The 13,400-nt window shown below is 39.4% G+C and overlaps 2 protein-coding genes across 9 annotated transcripts; both read left to right on the forward strand.

Annotated features, from left to right (window-relative positions):
* The first annotated feature begins 104 nt into the window (after window positions 1–104).
* LOC111266552 (uncharacterized) lies at window positions 105–10,752 on the forward strand. 8 transcript variants are annotated; one of them, XM_022844123.2, is made up of 8 exons: window positions 105–264; window positions 5,499–5,564; window positions 5,731–5,943; window positions 6,073–6,186; window positions 6,693–6,927; window positions 7,131–7,359; window positions 7,503–7,975; window positions 8,538–10,752. In XM_022844123.2, the coding sequence occupies exons 2-8, from the start codon at window positions 5,553–5,555 to the stop codon at window positions 8,837–8,839; spliced, it is 1,578 nt and encodes a 525-aa protein (XP_022699858.1). In that variant the 5' UTR covers window positions 105–264; window positions 5,499–5,552; the 3' UTR covers window positions 8,840–10,752. The 8 variants fall into 8 exon arrangements, with proteins under 8 accessions (XP_022699858.1, XP_022699862.1, XP_022699861.1 ...); XM_022844127.2 differs by having other exon boundaries at window positions 5,767–5,943; XM_022844126.2 differs by having other exon boundaries at window positions 106–264; window positions 6,076–6,186.
* Window positions 10,753–11,213: 461 nt separating this feature from the next.
* On the forward strand, window positions 11,214–13,366 carry LOC111266556 (zinc finger Y-chromosomal protein). Its single transcript, XM_022844134.2, has one exon. It carries the CDS (start codon window positions 11,545–11,547, stop codon window positions 12,595–12,597), a length of 1,053 nt encoding a protein of 350 aa, XP_022699869.1. The 5' UTR covers window positions 11,214–11,544; the 3' UTR covers window positions 12,598–13,366.
* The last annotated feature ends 34 nt before the right edge of the window (window positions 13,367–13,400 follow it).

The following is a 13,400-nucleotide window of genomic DNA, read 5'->3' on the forward strand; positions in this document are numbered from 1 at the left end:
GTTGCGTTATCGGCTAACCCAGACTGTGAGAGCCACCCTTTCTCGACACGAATGCTCACCATCCTCGGGCAATAAGTCGGCGCGCAATGCAAACCGAAGCTGGAGAAGGCAGTCTGTGATGTCGCGAACACCTGTGTCGACGGCGAACTACGCCGCCGAAGCGATCGCGGGTAGCTAGTCAGTTTGGCGTTCGTCATAGTAATAGCGGCGCTGGCTTATTTTAGCTGCAGAAACGACTCGACTGCCGATGCCGTGAACACAAAGGTATGACAAAGACGTCTCTTGAATGTTCTTCCATGTTTGACAGCCCTGCAGGTAACTGCAATGCTTAAAGGCGACGGTACCCGTTTTTTCAGTGTATTCGTAATCGAGTTCGTACCATTTGCTGCTAATACCTCAAGTGTGCCAGCGCAGTATAGTTACAGGGGGCCATATCCGGATGTATGTCGAGATACACATAAGGGATGCTTACATCTTTATTCGTTTCGTGCTTAAGAAAGGAACAGAAGTGAATCCAAGATTTATACTGCTCATAAAGTGACCACAGTTATACTATCATACGATATCTGAATGTGACCAAAACGACAGGAGACGTCCTTGAGACTGTTGTCAAATTTAGGTAAATACGTAGGTACGCAACTGTTACGGGTTTAAAGGCAATGCCCACAGTGTTATAGGCGACAATAATAGTAAAAAGCTTGGTGGGACTCCATTTATCATTGGCATTGGCGAAGTACGAGGGTTAGCTTCAAGTGACAGTCAAAACTGCAACTCATGGTTATCGTTCATCGTTAGTAAGTAGTCGATTTTGGTCCTTTTCATGCCATTTGCTGGTAGTTTTTGTCTATTCGGTTAATGGCGATAGCATCAGCTGACCTAGTTGAAAGTGGTTTGGGTGGAACCCGGCCAGTCGGTACTGGACCAAGGCTCCATGTAAAGTTGTGAGTGAATAGACGAAGATGCTAAGGACGAACTGTTGCTTTGGTCGAGAAATAGATCGTTTGTTAATTTTGACCAAATATGTATCGCTCTATGAGCATACACTTCATGACAGGAGTGTAGCATCCTCGAAGCATCGAAGATGAACGATGGCTTTATCGACGAATATCTATGGTCTTCAGTTCGAGTTGACTAAAGATTCACTGTCGCTGTGCTATGTGACCCTTGTATAAATGTAGTCCTGAAAAACGACTGTTTTTATTATGATTGAGTCCATAAGAAACTGTTGATGATGTGAAAACCATATATTAGTAGAAAGCCGATCGTTGCGTATTTTTAACGGGTCGCCTATACCAGGTAGTTGAGAACTTCGTTTAATTGAGCTTAATCGCTTGTAGGACGTACGACATCGGTGTTGCAATTATTACAATTTTCGTCAACTTCTAGAGGAGAATGATTTACAAGAACAACTTTTCTTCAATATAATTCAGTAAGGTCGAATTGGTTGTCTAAATTTATCCCTTTAGCCAACCAGAAAGATGTACCTGAAACCGTTGTCATCACAAATCTTGCCACCGAAATAGTGGACAATGGACTTTCAATTAGAGACAGCTCTCCCTTAAATCGAATATACCTACCGCAAACTAGTAACGTAATTATATATAGGTCATTAGGCATAGCTTAAGGGCGGTCCGACAATAGAGTCCGGTGATGGACAACAGAGCAAAAATTGTTTCAATACAATTTGAGTTTTGTGAATTCAGAAACAACATTTGCAGACGTGTTATTCACTCATATTGGATTTCTTTGGCCGCTAACGCTATGACATAATAACTTTTCCGTCCAAACTAACGAAATGTAGAAACTCTCAATTAGTATCCTGAGGGTTATTGTTATGCGATTTGTATACGTGATCGGATCTGCCCACAGTGTTAGATGCGACAGAAGCGAATGAAGGACAAATATTTCGGAGCAAGTGACACAATTGGTAGTATGTTGTGTATTTTTATGTACAGAGGGTCTTCTAAAGTAACTTGCCTGAAAAAAGTTGCATTATTAAAATTCAAGTCGTTTTTTTTGGAAGTTGAATGTGTAACTATTTAATATCGGAGACGGTACCCGTAGATTTTTTCGAAAATACAAGAATAAGACACTGACATTTCTAGATCTTTCGCGCTGAATCTGTAGAAGAACTTCGATGTATATCTTTCAATGTACAAAGGATCCTGGGAGCTTCACTCTGATGCTTACTAGCTTCATTATCTTTGTTTAATAGTTCATGCAAGGCAGCACCTTTGTTATCCAGAATATGCATCAAAACTGAATATGACGAAACCTGCTGCAAACAAAATCGTTGTGTTGTACAAGAACCCAAGCTGCTGAAGATAATTGAAATCATGTAGCCATATGTGAGGAATTCAGTGACTCGTTCAGACCGACGAATATTTGTATTGAACTCAAACGGATGTCGTTGATGGCGCAAGCCCAGATGGTTAGGTCAATGTAAACATGTGTAGGTATCAAGTAATTCCTTACGCTGCTTCTTACGGAGTTCTTTCTGAGACCTTTGACAGGCTGTGGTAAATTTAAGGGGGCTTATTACATTTGCGTATCTTTTCATCGTATGCGTTATATAAGCAACAACATGGAATTTTTCGTGTGTCCCCGATGGACAGCTATGATGATATATGTTCTATCAAGCGTAAACCCGCCGACTTTTTGAAAAAGCAATAAAACCAAAGATCCGCTAACGTTTTAGCCGCACCCCCTACCATTTCTGTTATGTTTCACATGTGTATGCATACATTACAGTTAGCCAACACCTGTTACTATGGCTGTATTGCTATCGTATCACGAAGGTGTGGAATCTTTCTTTTGGCGCCAATCGTTACTGTATTTTTCTGTTACCGGTACAATAGCTGTTGACTTACGAAGCAAAAGTCATAGCAAAGTGTCCCCGACACAGGTTACTTTTCGAAGTTGGACCACGACGAAAGCAAGTTCAGTTGGCCATGGTAGAACTATTGCAATGCCTTTTTTTTAGAACGAAGATGACTAAAATGAAGAAATAAAGCGGTATTTTTGCTACTACTACTACTACTGTCGATGTCCGCAGCTTCATCATGTGACATCGTTCAAGAGTAGTTATTGTTGCTGCCGAAGGAAGTTTGCTGCGAGCTACTATAACAGTTTCATAGGAAAGCACTGCTATGCCAAGAGCACAGCAAAACTCATGTACAAAGTTAGTTACGAAGCTTGACACTTATAGGAAAGCTGGACTTCGACAAATGACTGGCAGCACAACCAACAAAGTTTCAATAAGACTGCCACAGTCGTCTCGTCGTCATGGTCGGTTATCGGACAGCTCCCGCAATAACGGCTTGATAAAAAGCTATCAATTCACGCCGTGTCTCTCGAAGAACGTCTGAACAGTTAACTTCTCGAGTAGTAAAAGCTGCAGCCACAGCAGTAGATAAACTATTAATACCACTACAGCTATCGCTGAATATGGCTACGAAGCTAGAGGACCTCCATTCAGTCATAGCGAGTCAGGGAAAAGGGTCGTTGTGCTTCGGCCAATGTTCGAAGTTGTGCTTCGTAAATTGAAGTAACCAGTCAAGCTGGTGGACAATGCTCTATGGCTCATAATGATATATAGCATACAGGAAATATTATAATATATAACAGATATTGTAGGAAGAGAACGATAACTGTCATCAGTGGTAACATGACACACAGCAGTGAAAAGAGCGAGCTTCTATTTTGGCAATCCTTGAAGTCATGTTTTTCGACCCTTGAACATCGGAACTTGTTAACTCATCAAACACTCTACTACCGAATAACAAAAAGAGAACTATTAAGGGCGAACCGGATAATTCATGTTCATGTAGTACGCCTGTTCCCATAATATCGCAGCGGTAACGTTTGAACCTATTAAATTCAGAAACTCGTGCAGGTCCAAATTCGAAACCAGGAGTAGACACACCTCGTTTTGCACTGAGAGCCAGCCGTCTGAACGCTTAACGACAGTATCGAACGTAAAACCCGAAATGTTTATATAGTAGGTATCATTTGTACGATACAGGTCATCTGTACACAGACATCGGTCTATAATGCCAAAAAAGGCGATTCCGTGAACTCGTTCACACCATAATGATAATAACCGAGGCGATAAAAAAAATGTCTGCATAGTACAAAGTAGTGTAGTTCCGGCGATTATGAATCGAGAGCCAGCTGCGTCCGAGGTGGCTATAGGCCCACGACATTAGAAACTACATTGAAATCCGATAGACTATTCACTGATAGCGTAAGAAACACCTGTGTATTTCACTAACTATATGTGCACATATATGTGTATGTACCCTATTGTTATCTATTTTTGTGGAAACATAATTTTCATAATAATAATAAGAGTTCACATCAAGAAATCACTTGTAATTTAATAATTTAGCTTCAATTTTTACACACGAGAAAATCGCTAGCCGGATATTAAATTGCATAGTACAGGCACTAAGGATTGTTCGATGAAAACGAGAGCGCTCGCGACACCAGTTTGCAAAGGTTATGTGACAACCGAGAATTGAATGAATAACATTGTACATATAGATTCCAAGCCTGTGGAATTCAAATTCCGTCCTGGTCTAAGCTTTATTTTCATTCATACCGGCGCTGCTACTGTCCTTCTAGCTGTACAGACTTTCAAGTTTTTAGCGACACTCTTTTCCCTTAATCACGGCCCCGTAGTCCATTATCTGTTAATCATAATAACAATATATATATATATATATATATATGAGGAGACAAAGACTGATGAGACGAGAGCCACTGCTCTCTATATATATAATGTATAATATATATAGAGAGCAGTGGCTCTCATCTCATCAGTCTTTGTCTCCTCGTTGTCCGGCAGTAACAGTAGCTGTGACTTTAATTGTGCTGGTCCTTTTTTGTATGCTCCTTGAATGCTTCTTCTCACTACGCGATGTCCTTCGTATTGCTTCCAAGCTTAATATCTGTAAGTTGCCTTAGTAACCGCTTTTCTAGACTTAGATTTGTTCGAACGTTCAGTCAGAAGTAGCAGCTGGCGAAAACCATTCCAAATGCTACAGACGAACCGTCTGTGCTGCCATCTGTGAGATACTGGCGGAAGCGACCACCAGGGTCTAGTAAAATTACAAAGAACCATGGCACCGTTCCTCACTGTTTCTGTAGTTTCTTTCATTGTGAGCTTCCCACTTCAGTGAACTTTAGCGATCACTTGTGTGTGTCTCTATGTCTGATATAGGTGTGAAGAAGCATGTCAAAAGCAGTCCTAAGAAGAAAGCTTGTCATAGAACAATAAGTTTGTTTTAAAAATTCAGCCAAGTTGAATTGGGCAAAAAGGAACAATTATAATTTTCTAAATAATGGCTCCATAGACCGAAGTGCCACCGGCATCGATATATGCGAATATGGTTAGATATTTGTAAATAGTCCTTTTTTACAGACGTTAATCTAGTTTAGTAATGTTCTAGGGAAAGTGTTATGCACGAAATTATGCTTTGTACGGATCTTTACAGACCCGAAAGCTTCTTCCTTGAAAGAAAGTGGATTCCAGAGCTGAACGATTAATAATGGATCCCAATGTAAGTACTGTAAACATAACCTCGAATAATACACAGAATTACCTTGATGCAATTAAAGTATTTCCTTGTAGTCGATTTGGTTTTCACTTACTGCCTATTTCATCATTTTCTCAACGGGTTCCGTAATTAAAAAATTACTAGAATGATGTAAATCTTACTCGGGCAGCTTTCGACAAAAGAAGTCGATGTCCAAACTAAACAGGTCCCTGCGAAAGGCAACGATTGTTCAAAAGACGTTGCGAACATTGTCGGAGAAGTGAGGAATCACCACGCTAATGTGAAAGCAGCGCAGCACAGCAAGGCCTTCTCAGGAACGGAGGAGTCAGTGCTCAAAGAGCTTGAGGTTTCAGGTGACCAACTGCCAGACAAAGATGAAGAGGTACGTCTTTTTTTCTTGAACGTAGTGGTTTTCTCATGTAATGTGTTGTGTCCATATTATTAATATTTGTATGCATTTGTGCAATAGGATACATTATCTTCGACTTGTTAGCTTTAAATGTTTATTTAGCAGGATACAACGGACGAAACTAAGAGAGATGAAGTCAATGACATCGAGCACATAAAGGCTGAAAACCTCGAGGAATTCATGTTAAGGCCAAAAAGAATTTCTCGATTGTCTTCAGTAAGTATTAAGGCATAATGTTCCGGACAGAATTGTTCTCTACTTAGGAACGATTGAGTGTCGCATAAGAACTCCCAATCAATGCAAGCGTATAAAACCCTTTTTTGATGAAAATACATAATATTAAAATTCCGTTTAATATATAAATATTAAAATTCGGGTTTACGTACCAACAGTTGTGAATGGACGCAGGTACTGGAAGCCTTTTCAGGAAAAAGGACCGAAATCCGTTTCGAAACATTTTGCTTTGTTAAGAAACCAAAAAGTCGAGATTTACTAAGACACAGCTCAGATCCGTTTGTTATAGAGGAAAAACGAGTCAGAAATATTACTTATTCTTAATACGAAAATCGATTCTCTTGAAGTGAGTTAGTCCTTCATATGCAAGATCTCACACTATGATATCGGTTTCTACAACTGACCTGGCCAAAATCAGCTCGGGTATAGGTACAGCATTCGCAAAAACAAAGCCAAATTTGATCATCTGCTTGTCTGCTATATTTTAGGCTGACAAACCTCCTGAGGATCCTAAATACAGCTTTTTATTTGACCCGGAACGCGACGGCAAGGCCCCCTATGCTAAAAAGGATAAAAACAGGGCAAATACTGCGTTTGGAAGATCATCAGGGGACAAGGATAATAGAAAACAAGGAAATGAAAATAAGGATCAGGATGCAAAGGAAGAAGGACGAAAAGAATACGGAAGATTTGAAAAGGGTTATAACCGAAGTGGCAAATACGGTAAGTTTCACCTCACTTAAAATGGACTATTCGTTTCAAATTGTATGGCTATGTTTGAATCACGAATGATACACCGATAAAGAAATTATACTGGAATCAAAACTTGTCCTTTATATTTTTATATATAATAGATACATATGATATCTGTGAAAGCTTAGATCAATTCAGCAAACAATTAAACAACAAAATCGTTCGCGTTTCAGTCTCTCGTATTCCGTCTGCTCGTCGCGCTGGTGGTGGCATAAGTAAACTTTCAGAAAGAGATTTGAGACACAAGATCGAGGCCCGCAGAGCATACGAGGATTTGGTGGTCGAGAGACGAACTTATTGTGAGCCTCGGGTCGATAGGCAAGGCATGCCCTTTAGTCGAAATTCACGTTACCGGAGTAATTATCCCACAACACATCAACGTAACAGGCGACTACCGCAAGGGTATTTACTCTTATCTTACTTTTTGCTAGACTGTAGGCAAACATGACGCGCAAGTCAATTCAGCTGAATATTCTTTGAGTTTTTCGCGTGCGTCATATACTACTAAAGCTTGGAATAATAATTATTTTTTTATTACCTTGCAGACCTGACAAGGATGGTAAATGGAGCCATCAGAAATTCTTCGAACTCTACGGCGAAGAACCCAAGTGTCCGCGAAGTGGAACTCGACCTCGAGGTAATCGAAATGGAAATCAACAACAACAGCACAAAAGGCCTCGAGATAACAACAATGGAGGCAGTGGCGGCAATGCTAGCGGGAGTTACAGCAGAGGCAATAATGAGAGTACCAACAACAGCAGTTACCATCAAGGAGACGGTGGTCAGAAAGGGGGGCACATGAACACAGGCAACAATAACAACAACCACAACAGTTCAGGGGGTGGCATCAAAGGCGATGGAAACGGCCATCAAAAAAAGAACAACTTACATTTTTTAGGTAAACGCAGTAACGATCAGAACTTTTGCGATGGGAATAACAGTAACAACAACAGCAATAGCCGATCCAATCGCAAACATAATAGCAGCGGCGGCAGACTGGAACATCAAAACGATGATGGTGAGTGCAAAAGGAAGATTAATGGGTAATAGTATCGTGCACCTGGCAACAGCCTTATCCAAAAGTGCTATAAAGCTTGAAAAGCAACATGCAAATTTAGCTCGATTCATTTTTCTGCTTATTGATTTAGGAGCGGCACAAAAGAAGTAGTCTTTGTAAGACAAAAGCGCGCTCGTCTATTTTCTCTTTATAATGACGAATGTTTCGTGTTTGCGCTTTCCGTATGAACTCCATAAGTTTTTTGCTTGTAGTTGCTTTCTAATTTTACATAATGCGCCTAAGTTATTTTTAATATATGCTTTATGGACGAATATGCAAAGGCAAAGTTGGCTAAACTCAACCTAAATGCAATTCTGCTAACCGAATCTAGAAAAAAGGCCAAATTTATTGATACTACCTAGACTATACTTAGGCTCTTTTGGACGAGAAACCTTAATATTTCATGAAGATATGATTTTGCGTTCCGTATTCATTGTAGTGTTTCATCTTACGAGTCCTTCAACATTACATAGTTGGAAATAAAAAAAATTAGTCACTGAAAATCATCTTTGTTCGCTTGCAGATGGCCATCGCGGATATCGAGGAGACTCGAGCCGTAGCAGTTTTCGAGGACGGGAACCATTCAGGAAGAATCATGATGCCAATAGCCATAGCAATAGTGTTATTAAGAAGGGCTATAGAAACCATAGCAATAAAAATAAGAACAACGGAGCTGCTAATCGAAATCATAATAGTGACAAGAGAGAAAAACTTCGATTTGCCGAAACTCGACTCGACCTGCTTCGTGCTTTGAATGAAGCCAATCAAATGATTAAGCACGTTGCCAATAGAGGGCCTCAGGTTTCAATAGTGGCTGCAAACTAGAAACAATGAACGTTACATGGTTTCTACTTGCGCGTTTTTTATGAGCAGTGTACAGATGATCTTTCGTCTGCTGCTTTCGCTCGTTACGTGAAAAAATATGATAGAACAAGTGTACTATTGAACGGTTCCAATGCAGCGGACTGAAATAGTCTTATGTATTACAATAGTGATGTGACATTTATCACTTTTTTTTCCATTTGTAATAATGGGTCTGTGAAGTGTATGTAGGTTAGGTGTGAGTAAGAACAACAAACCCTGTAAACGTTGACCTAAACAAATTTCGTTATGTTTATACATCATTTTCGATTAACCGCACTCAGTCGTGCAGTGTTGTTCACTCTCATTTACGATTGCTAAACTTGTTAAGCTTTTTTTTTTACCCATTCATTATTTAGCACAAGCATGTTTGTTGACAGATAAATATGTCTAGCACAAAAATCAGATAAACCCAAATGACCTCCAGAAGATGCTTTTCTGCACTCACATATAATAATATACACAAGATGTATAGACATTATTTAGTGATATCTGACACATACTGACACACCGATTAGCCGAACCTCCAAGGAACTACATCGCGCAGTCATGTAGGAAGCTTTCAAAGCAAATCGAGCACCGTCACAAACTAGGTATCTCAAAGCTAAATTTGATTGGCTTTAAGATTAAAGACATTTAAAAAATATATATAATAATACAATGTTAATGAAAAATTATTATTATCGCTAGTATTGAAAAAGAAAGGTATTTATTAAATAATTTAACTTCTGACAGTCACTTACTATAAAAATCTATCAAAGGTACACAACAGTTCACAAGCATATATAGATCACACGCTGATGTTATAATGAACGTTTAAATTCCGCAATACTATATTCCGTTGCAAACTAAACAGATATTGTGACCAATAAGAGTTCGGCATTTCCGCCGACTTCTTAACTACGCTCACAGCTTTACTAACGCGTCTATCATAGTAATTTACGGGTGATTTTAGGAGATGTTGCCTATTCATGTTGCAGTGTTAGGGGTTGAGGTAAGGAATGTATTATGCAAACAAAAAAAAATGTACATGGAGTTAGTGCCGTACACCTATATAAATATATGATCATATTATAAATATATGTATTCTCACAGAAAATAGATCAAGTCGAGAGTAGACAACGTACTCAAGAAGATTTTCGCAGAAGGCCTCTTGCCCTACGAAAATTGACTGATTGTGTACACTACCAAAGTCATCAGAATGTGATGCTCCCGTACCAGTATTGCTTCCAATAGCAATCAGTTTTTTTTTTTTACTTACAATGATTATATAATCGATATGGGAATCCAGTTTGAGTGCGTTACCGCAGCTGTAAACAACAAATAGGCAAATCGAACCCTCTTGTGTATCCATTAGGTATTACTATAATACAGGTTAATTTTTTTCTATTATCTTTGCAATTACCGTTACTCATGGAAAAGGGATATAACATAACTTAGAATGCATTGATATGGATATTGTGGCGTTGTTACTAATTAATGAGTTCTATCAACGTATAACGGGATGTACATGAGTTTACTTTTTTTGAATTATCTGCAATGACAACATTTTTAATTCTTTCTTCTTCCAGTAATTAGTCCCTTTCCCAAATGATAACATTTAAACGAATTCATTTTGCCCTATTCTAATAATAGGTTTTGAAATTAACAGAAGCAATGAATTTTCATACGCTCTGCACGCGCGCATCATACAAAAAATCGGGAAATTATTGTATATGTTTACACTGTCTTTATGACCCTCATATTTCGAAACAAAACGAAAGCAGGTTTTATGTTCATCCTGTGTATATATTGCGGTTCTCACACAAACCATGTCCGTCTATAAAAAGCAGTGAGATTTAAATAAAGCAGCCAGTTAATCCATTCCTCGTAACGAATTTACAGGTGTAATGACTTAAGTTAATCCTAAATACACAAGTATTGCGTGATTACACGGAAACACACAAAATCGCCATATGTTTTTTACAGATGAGGTGAGTCATCCGTTTGTTACATTCACATGGAAATAAAATACGTTAATGAAATTGGAAACTGATATAGTATGTAAAGTAAAATAGCTTGATAGAAAAGCATGCGGTTAGCCAGTAATTGTACATACTCTATGGGCATTAACCGAACAGACATCAGGTTTTCACCCTTCTACAGCTATCAACATGTGATACGCAAACGGTAGATACAAGAATATCTAAACGATGAGTACTAAAAAGATAATATATATTGGCTCCAACTAAAAACGAGAAAATGAAAAGTCATTTGTAGAATTAAGCATATACTCCAAGACGAACCGCCCGTTGCGCTTCGGCCCGTTAAACTGCTGAGAATAATGCGTTCATTCGAGGCGATTTAAATTCCACAAGCGGCGGCGATCGTCATCTGTAACGGTCCACTCTTCAGTATTCAAACCGAATTGCAAGCTGCAATATCCGTTACAGTTGCTCCTTCTGTGATAGGACTGACCGAGAAATAGCATCGCTGCATGTATAGTGACGAGAGACGCTTTATTTCAGTTGCCAATACCCAGTGCAATCCTGCTAACACTGAATATACGGGTCCTACAACTGAACTGGACATAATCAGTCGAATAAAGCTACGTAAACTCACTTCTGAGGACTGCGAACCAGTGCTAATATTTTTGCAATTGAAAAACAGATCTTTAGCGGTACTTCGAAATGAGCGTCCAACGCCGATCTGTGCATTTCGATGTACCCGAATCACCAATACCAGCTTTACAGAATGGTCCTCCTTCTTGCAATGAGAGCAATCCCCATCTCACAGCTGCTTGCAACAGCTGTAACGGAGTCGGCCAGGGCTGTCAGAAAACGCAAGGACAAGAAAACCAACAGCAACCTGCTCATAATCGGGTTCCACAGTGGGTGTTCCGCTGTCCAACGTGTCAAGCAGTGTTCACGCATTTTATTCTGCTATCGATTCATACTTGGTCACATTCGCCTCTGGACGTTAAGGTGCCTCCCATTGTTAAGCAAACACTTCCGTCTGATTTTGATCCGAAGCCGCCGCGATGTTTTGTGTGCACTTTAAAGTTTTCCAACAAGGAGGCACTTCACGCACACACTCTTAGCGCGCATCCTAATGGTGGCAGTGAAGGTAGCGGCGAATTTGAGTGTCCGTTCTGCGAAGTTCGCTTCGAAACATCAATCGAATTGATAACTCACATTGAGATTGGCAGTCATCCTTGGAAAGACGGAGATTTTTACCCGATTTACTCTGGGGTGCTGAAAAATCATGTACGTCATTTGCATCAGGCAGAGCTTGAGCAACTAATTGCCGATTTTAATATGCTGTGCGCCGAAGATAGTGTCCGCCAAACTTCACGTTCGGCAATCTGCTCTTCTGGAGAACATTTGGAGAGTCAACGAATGAAGCCTGCTCTACGAAAATCTACAGTTCTCAAGCCGGTCGTTTGTAATTATCAATGTGCGAAATGTGGTATCAGATTTGCTCATGGTAACCAGCTTAAGGCTCACGTGGATCTTAAACATCGCGGCTTGATGAGCTCCATCAAACCTCGTTTACTGCATAGCTGTGTTTACTGTAAGGACAAATTTAAGACATTGACAGCTCTCCGAAAACACCTTGATTGCGACCATTTCGTAAAGACGACACCTGCTCGAATCGCCGCCCTTCCATCATCCTGCGATCCGGAAAACTTCAGCGATCTTTTGCTACGGCGAAGGATTGCGCTCGATTTTGAAAATTACTAATTCGGTTGGTTCTGTTGCATTGTAGTTAGTTCCTAGAAAACACCAGAGTTTCACAAAGGTCGTTAATATCTGTAAGTATAGTTGTTTCTGAAAGTAATTGTGATTCCATGGAGTGAACTGGTTCAATCAAAAAGGCAAACCTCGTAACTACCTAGAAGCATCCTGGATGTGACGAAGAAGAAAAACATTAGATGAAGCATGTTTCAAATAACTTTACATATCTTTTCTAGCCGGATAAATTATGATTCAACTTACTTAACACTAACAACAACTTTTACAATATTCTTTATTAATTAATAATTAATTATGGGAAGTTCATAGATTATGTCGTACAGAATGTATACATAAGTAGAAATAGTCCGTCCATACGTTTTCTTAATGTAGATGAAAGTGCTTCACGGCTTGTGTGTCACAACTGACGGAACATTTTATTCATGTACGGTGTACCTGTTACGGTATTCATACGTAGAGTCTTAAGTTCGAGAAACAAATCACGAATATAGAGACAATTGTTTTGTTTGCTCGCAAAAAAATGAATGGGAAAACTTTACAGCCAACTTTTGTTCCTATTTCTAACATTACCCGAAATTATCCATGGTAAGAACGCCTTTCGACGGTTAGTTATATTTATCGATAAATTATATCTTTGAGCATATATACATGTGTGTACGTATTTAGCAGAAAGGCCTGTGCTTAGTGTATGCGATTACAACGACCCGGTGTGTTATCTTAATAAAGGTAATTAATATAAATAAAACACTAAACAAACTGTGGTGCTTTTCTATTCAACTAAAATTTACGAT

The sequence above is a fragment of the Varroa jacobsoni genome, unplaced genomic scaffold, assembly GCF_002532875.2.
Source record: "Varroa jacobsoni isolate VJ856 unplaced genomic scaffold, vjacob_1.0 scaffold_1096, whole genome shotgun sequence".
In the NCBI taxonomy this organism is placed as follows: Eukaryota; Metazoa; Arthropoda; class Arachnida; order Mesostigmata; family Varroidae; genus Varroa; species Varroa jacobsoni.

Excerpts from the sequence above, each read along its gene's own strand:
- LOC111266552 (XM_022844123.2), top strand. Across the intron at positions 5,944-6,072 it reads TGCCAGACAAAGATGAAGAG|CAGGATACAACGGACGAAAC; the intron begins GTACGTCTTTTT and ends ATGTTTATTTAG. Across the intron at positions 6,187-6,692 it reads GAATTTCTCGATTGTCTTCA|GCTGACAAACCTCCTGAGGA; the intron begins GTAAGTATTAAG and ends GCTATATTTTAG.
- LOC111266556 (XM_022844134.2), top strand. The coding sequence starts at position 11,545 with ATGAGCGTCCAACGCCGATCTGTGCATTTCGATGTACCCGAATCACCA.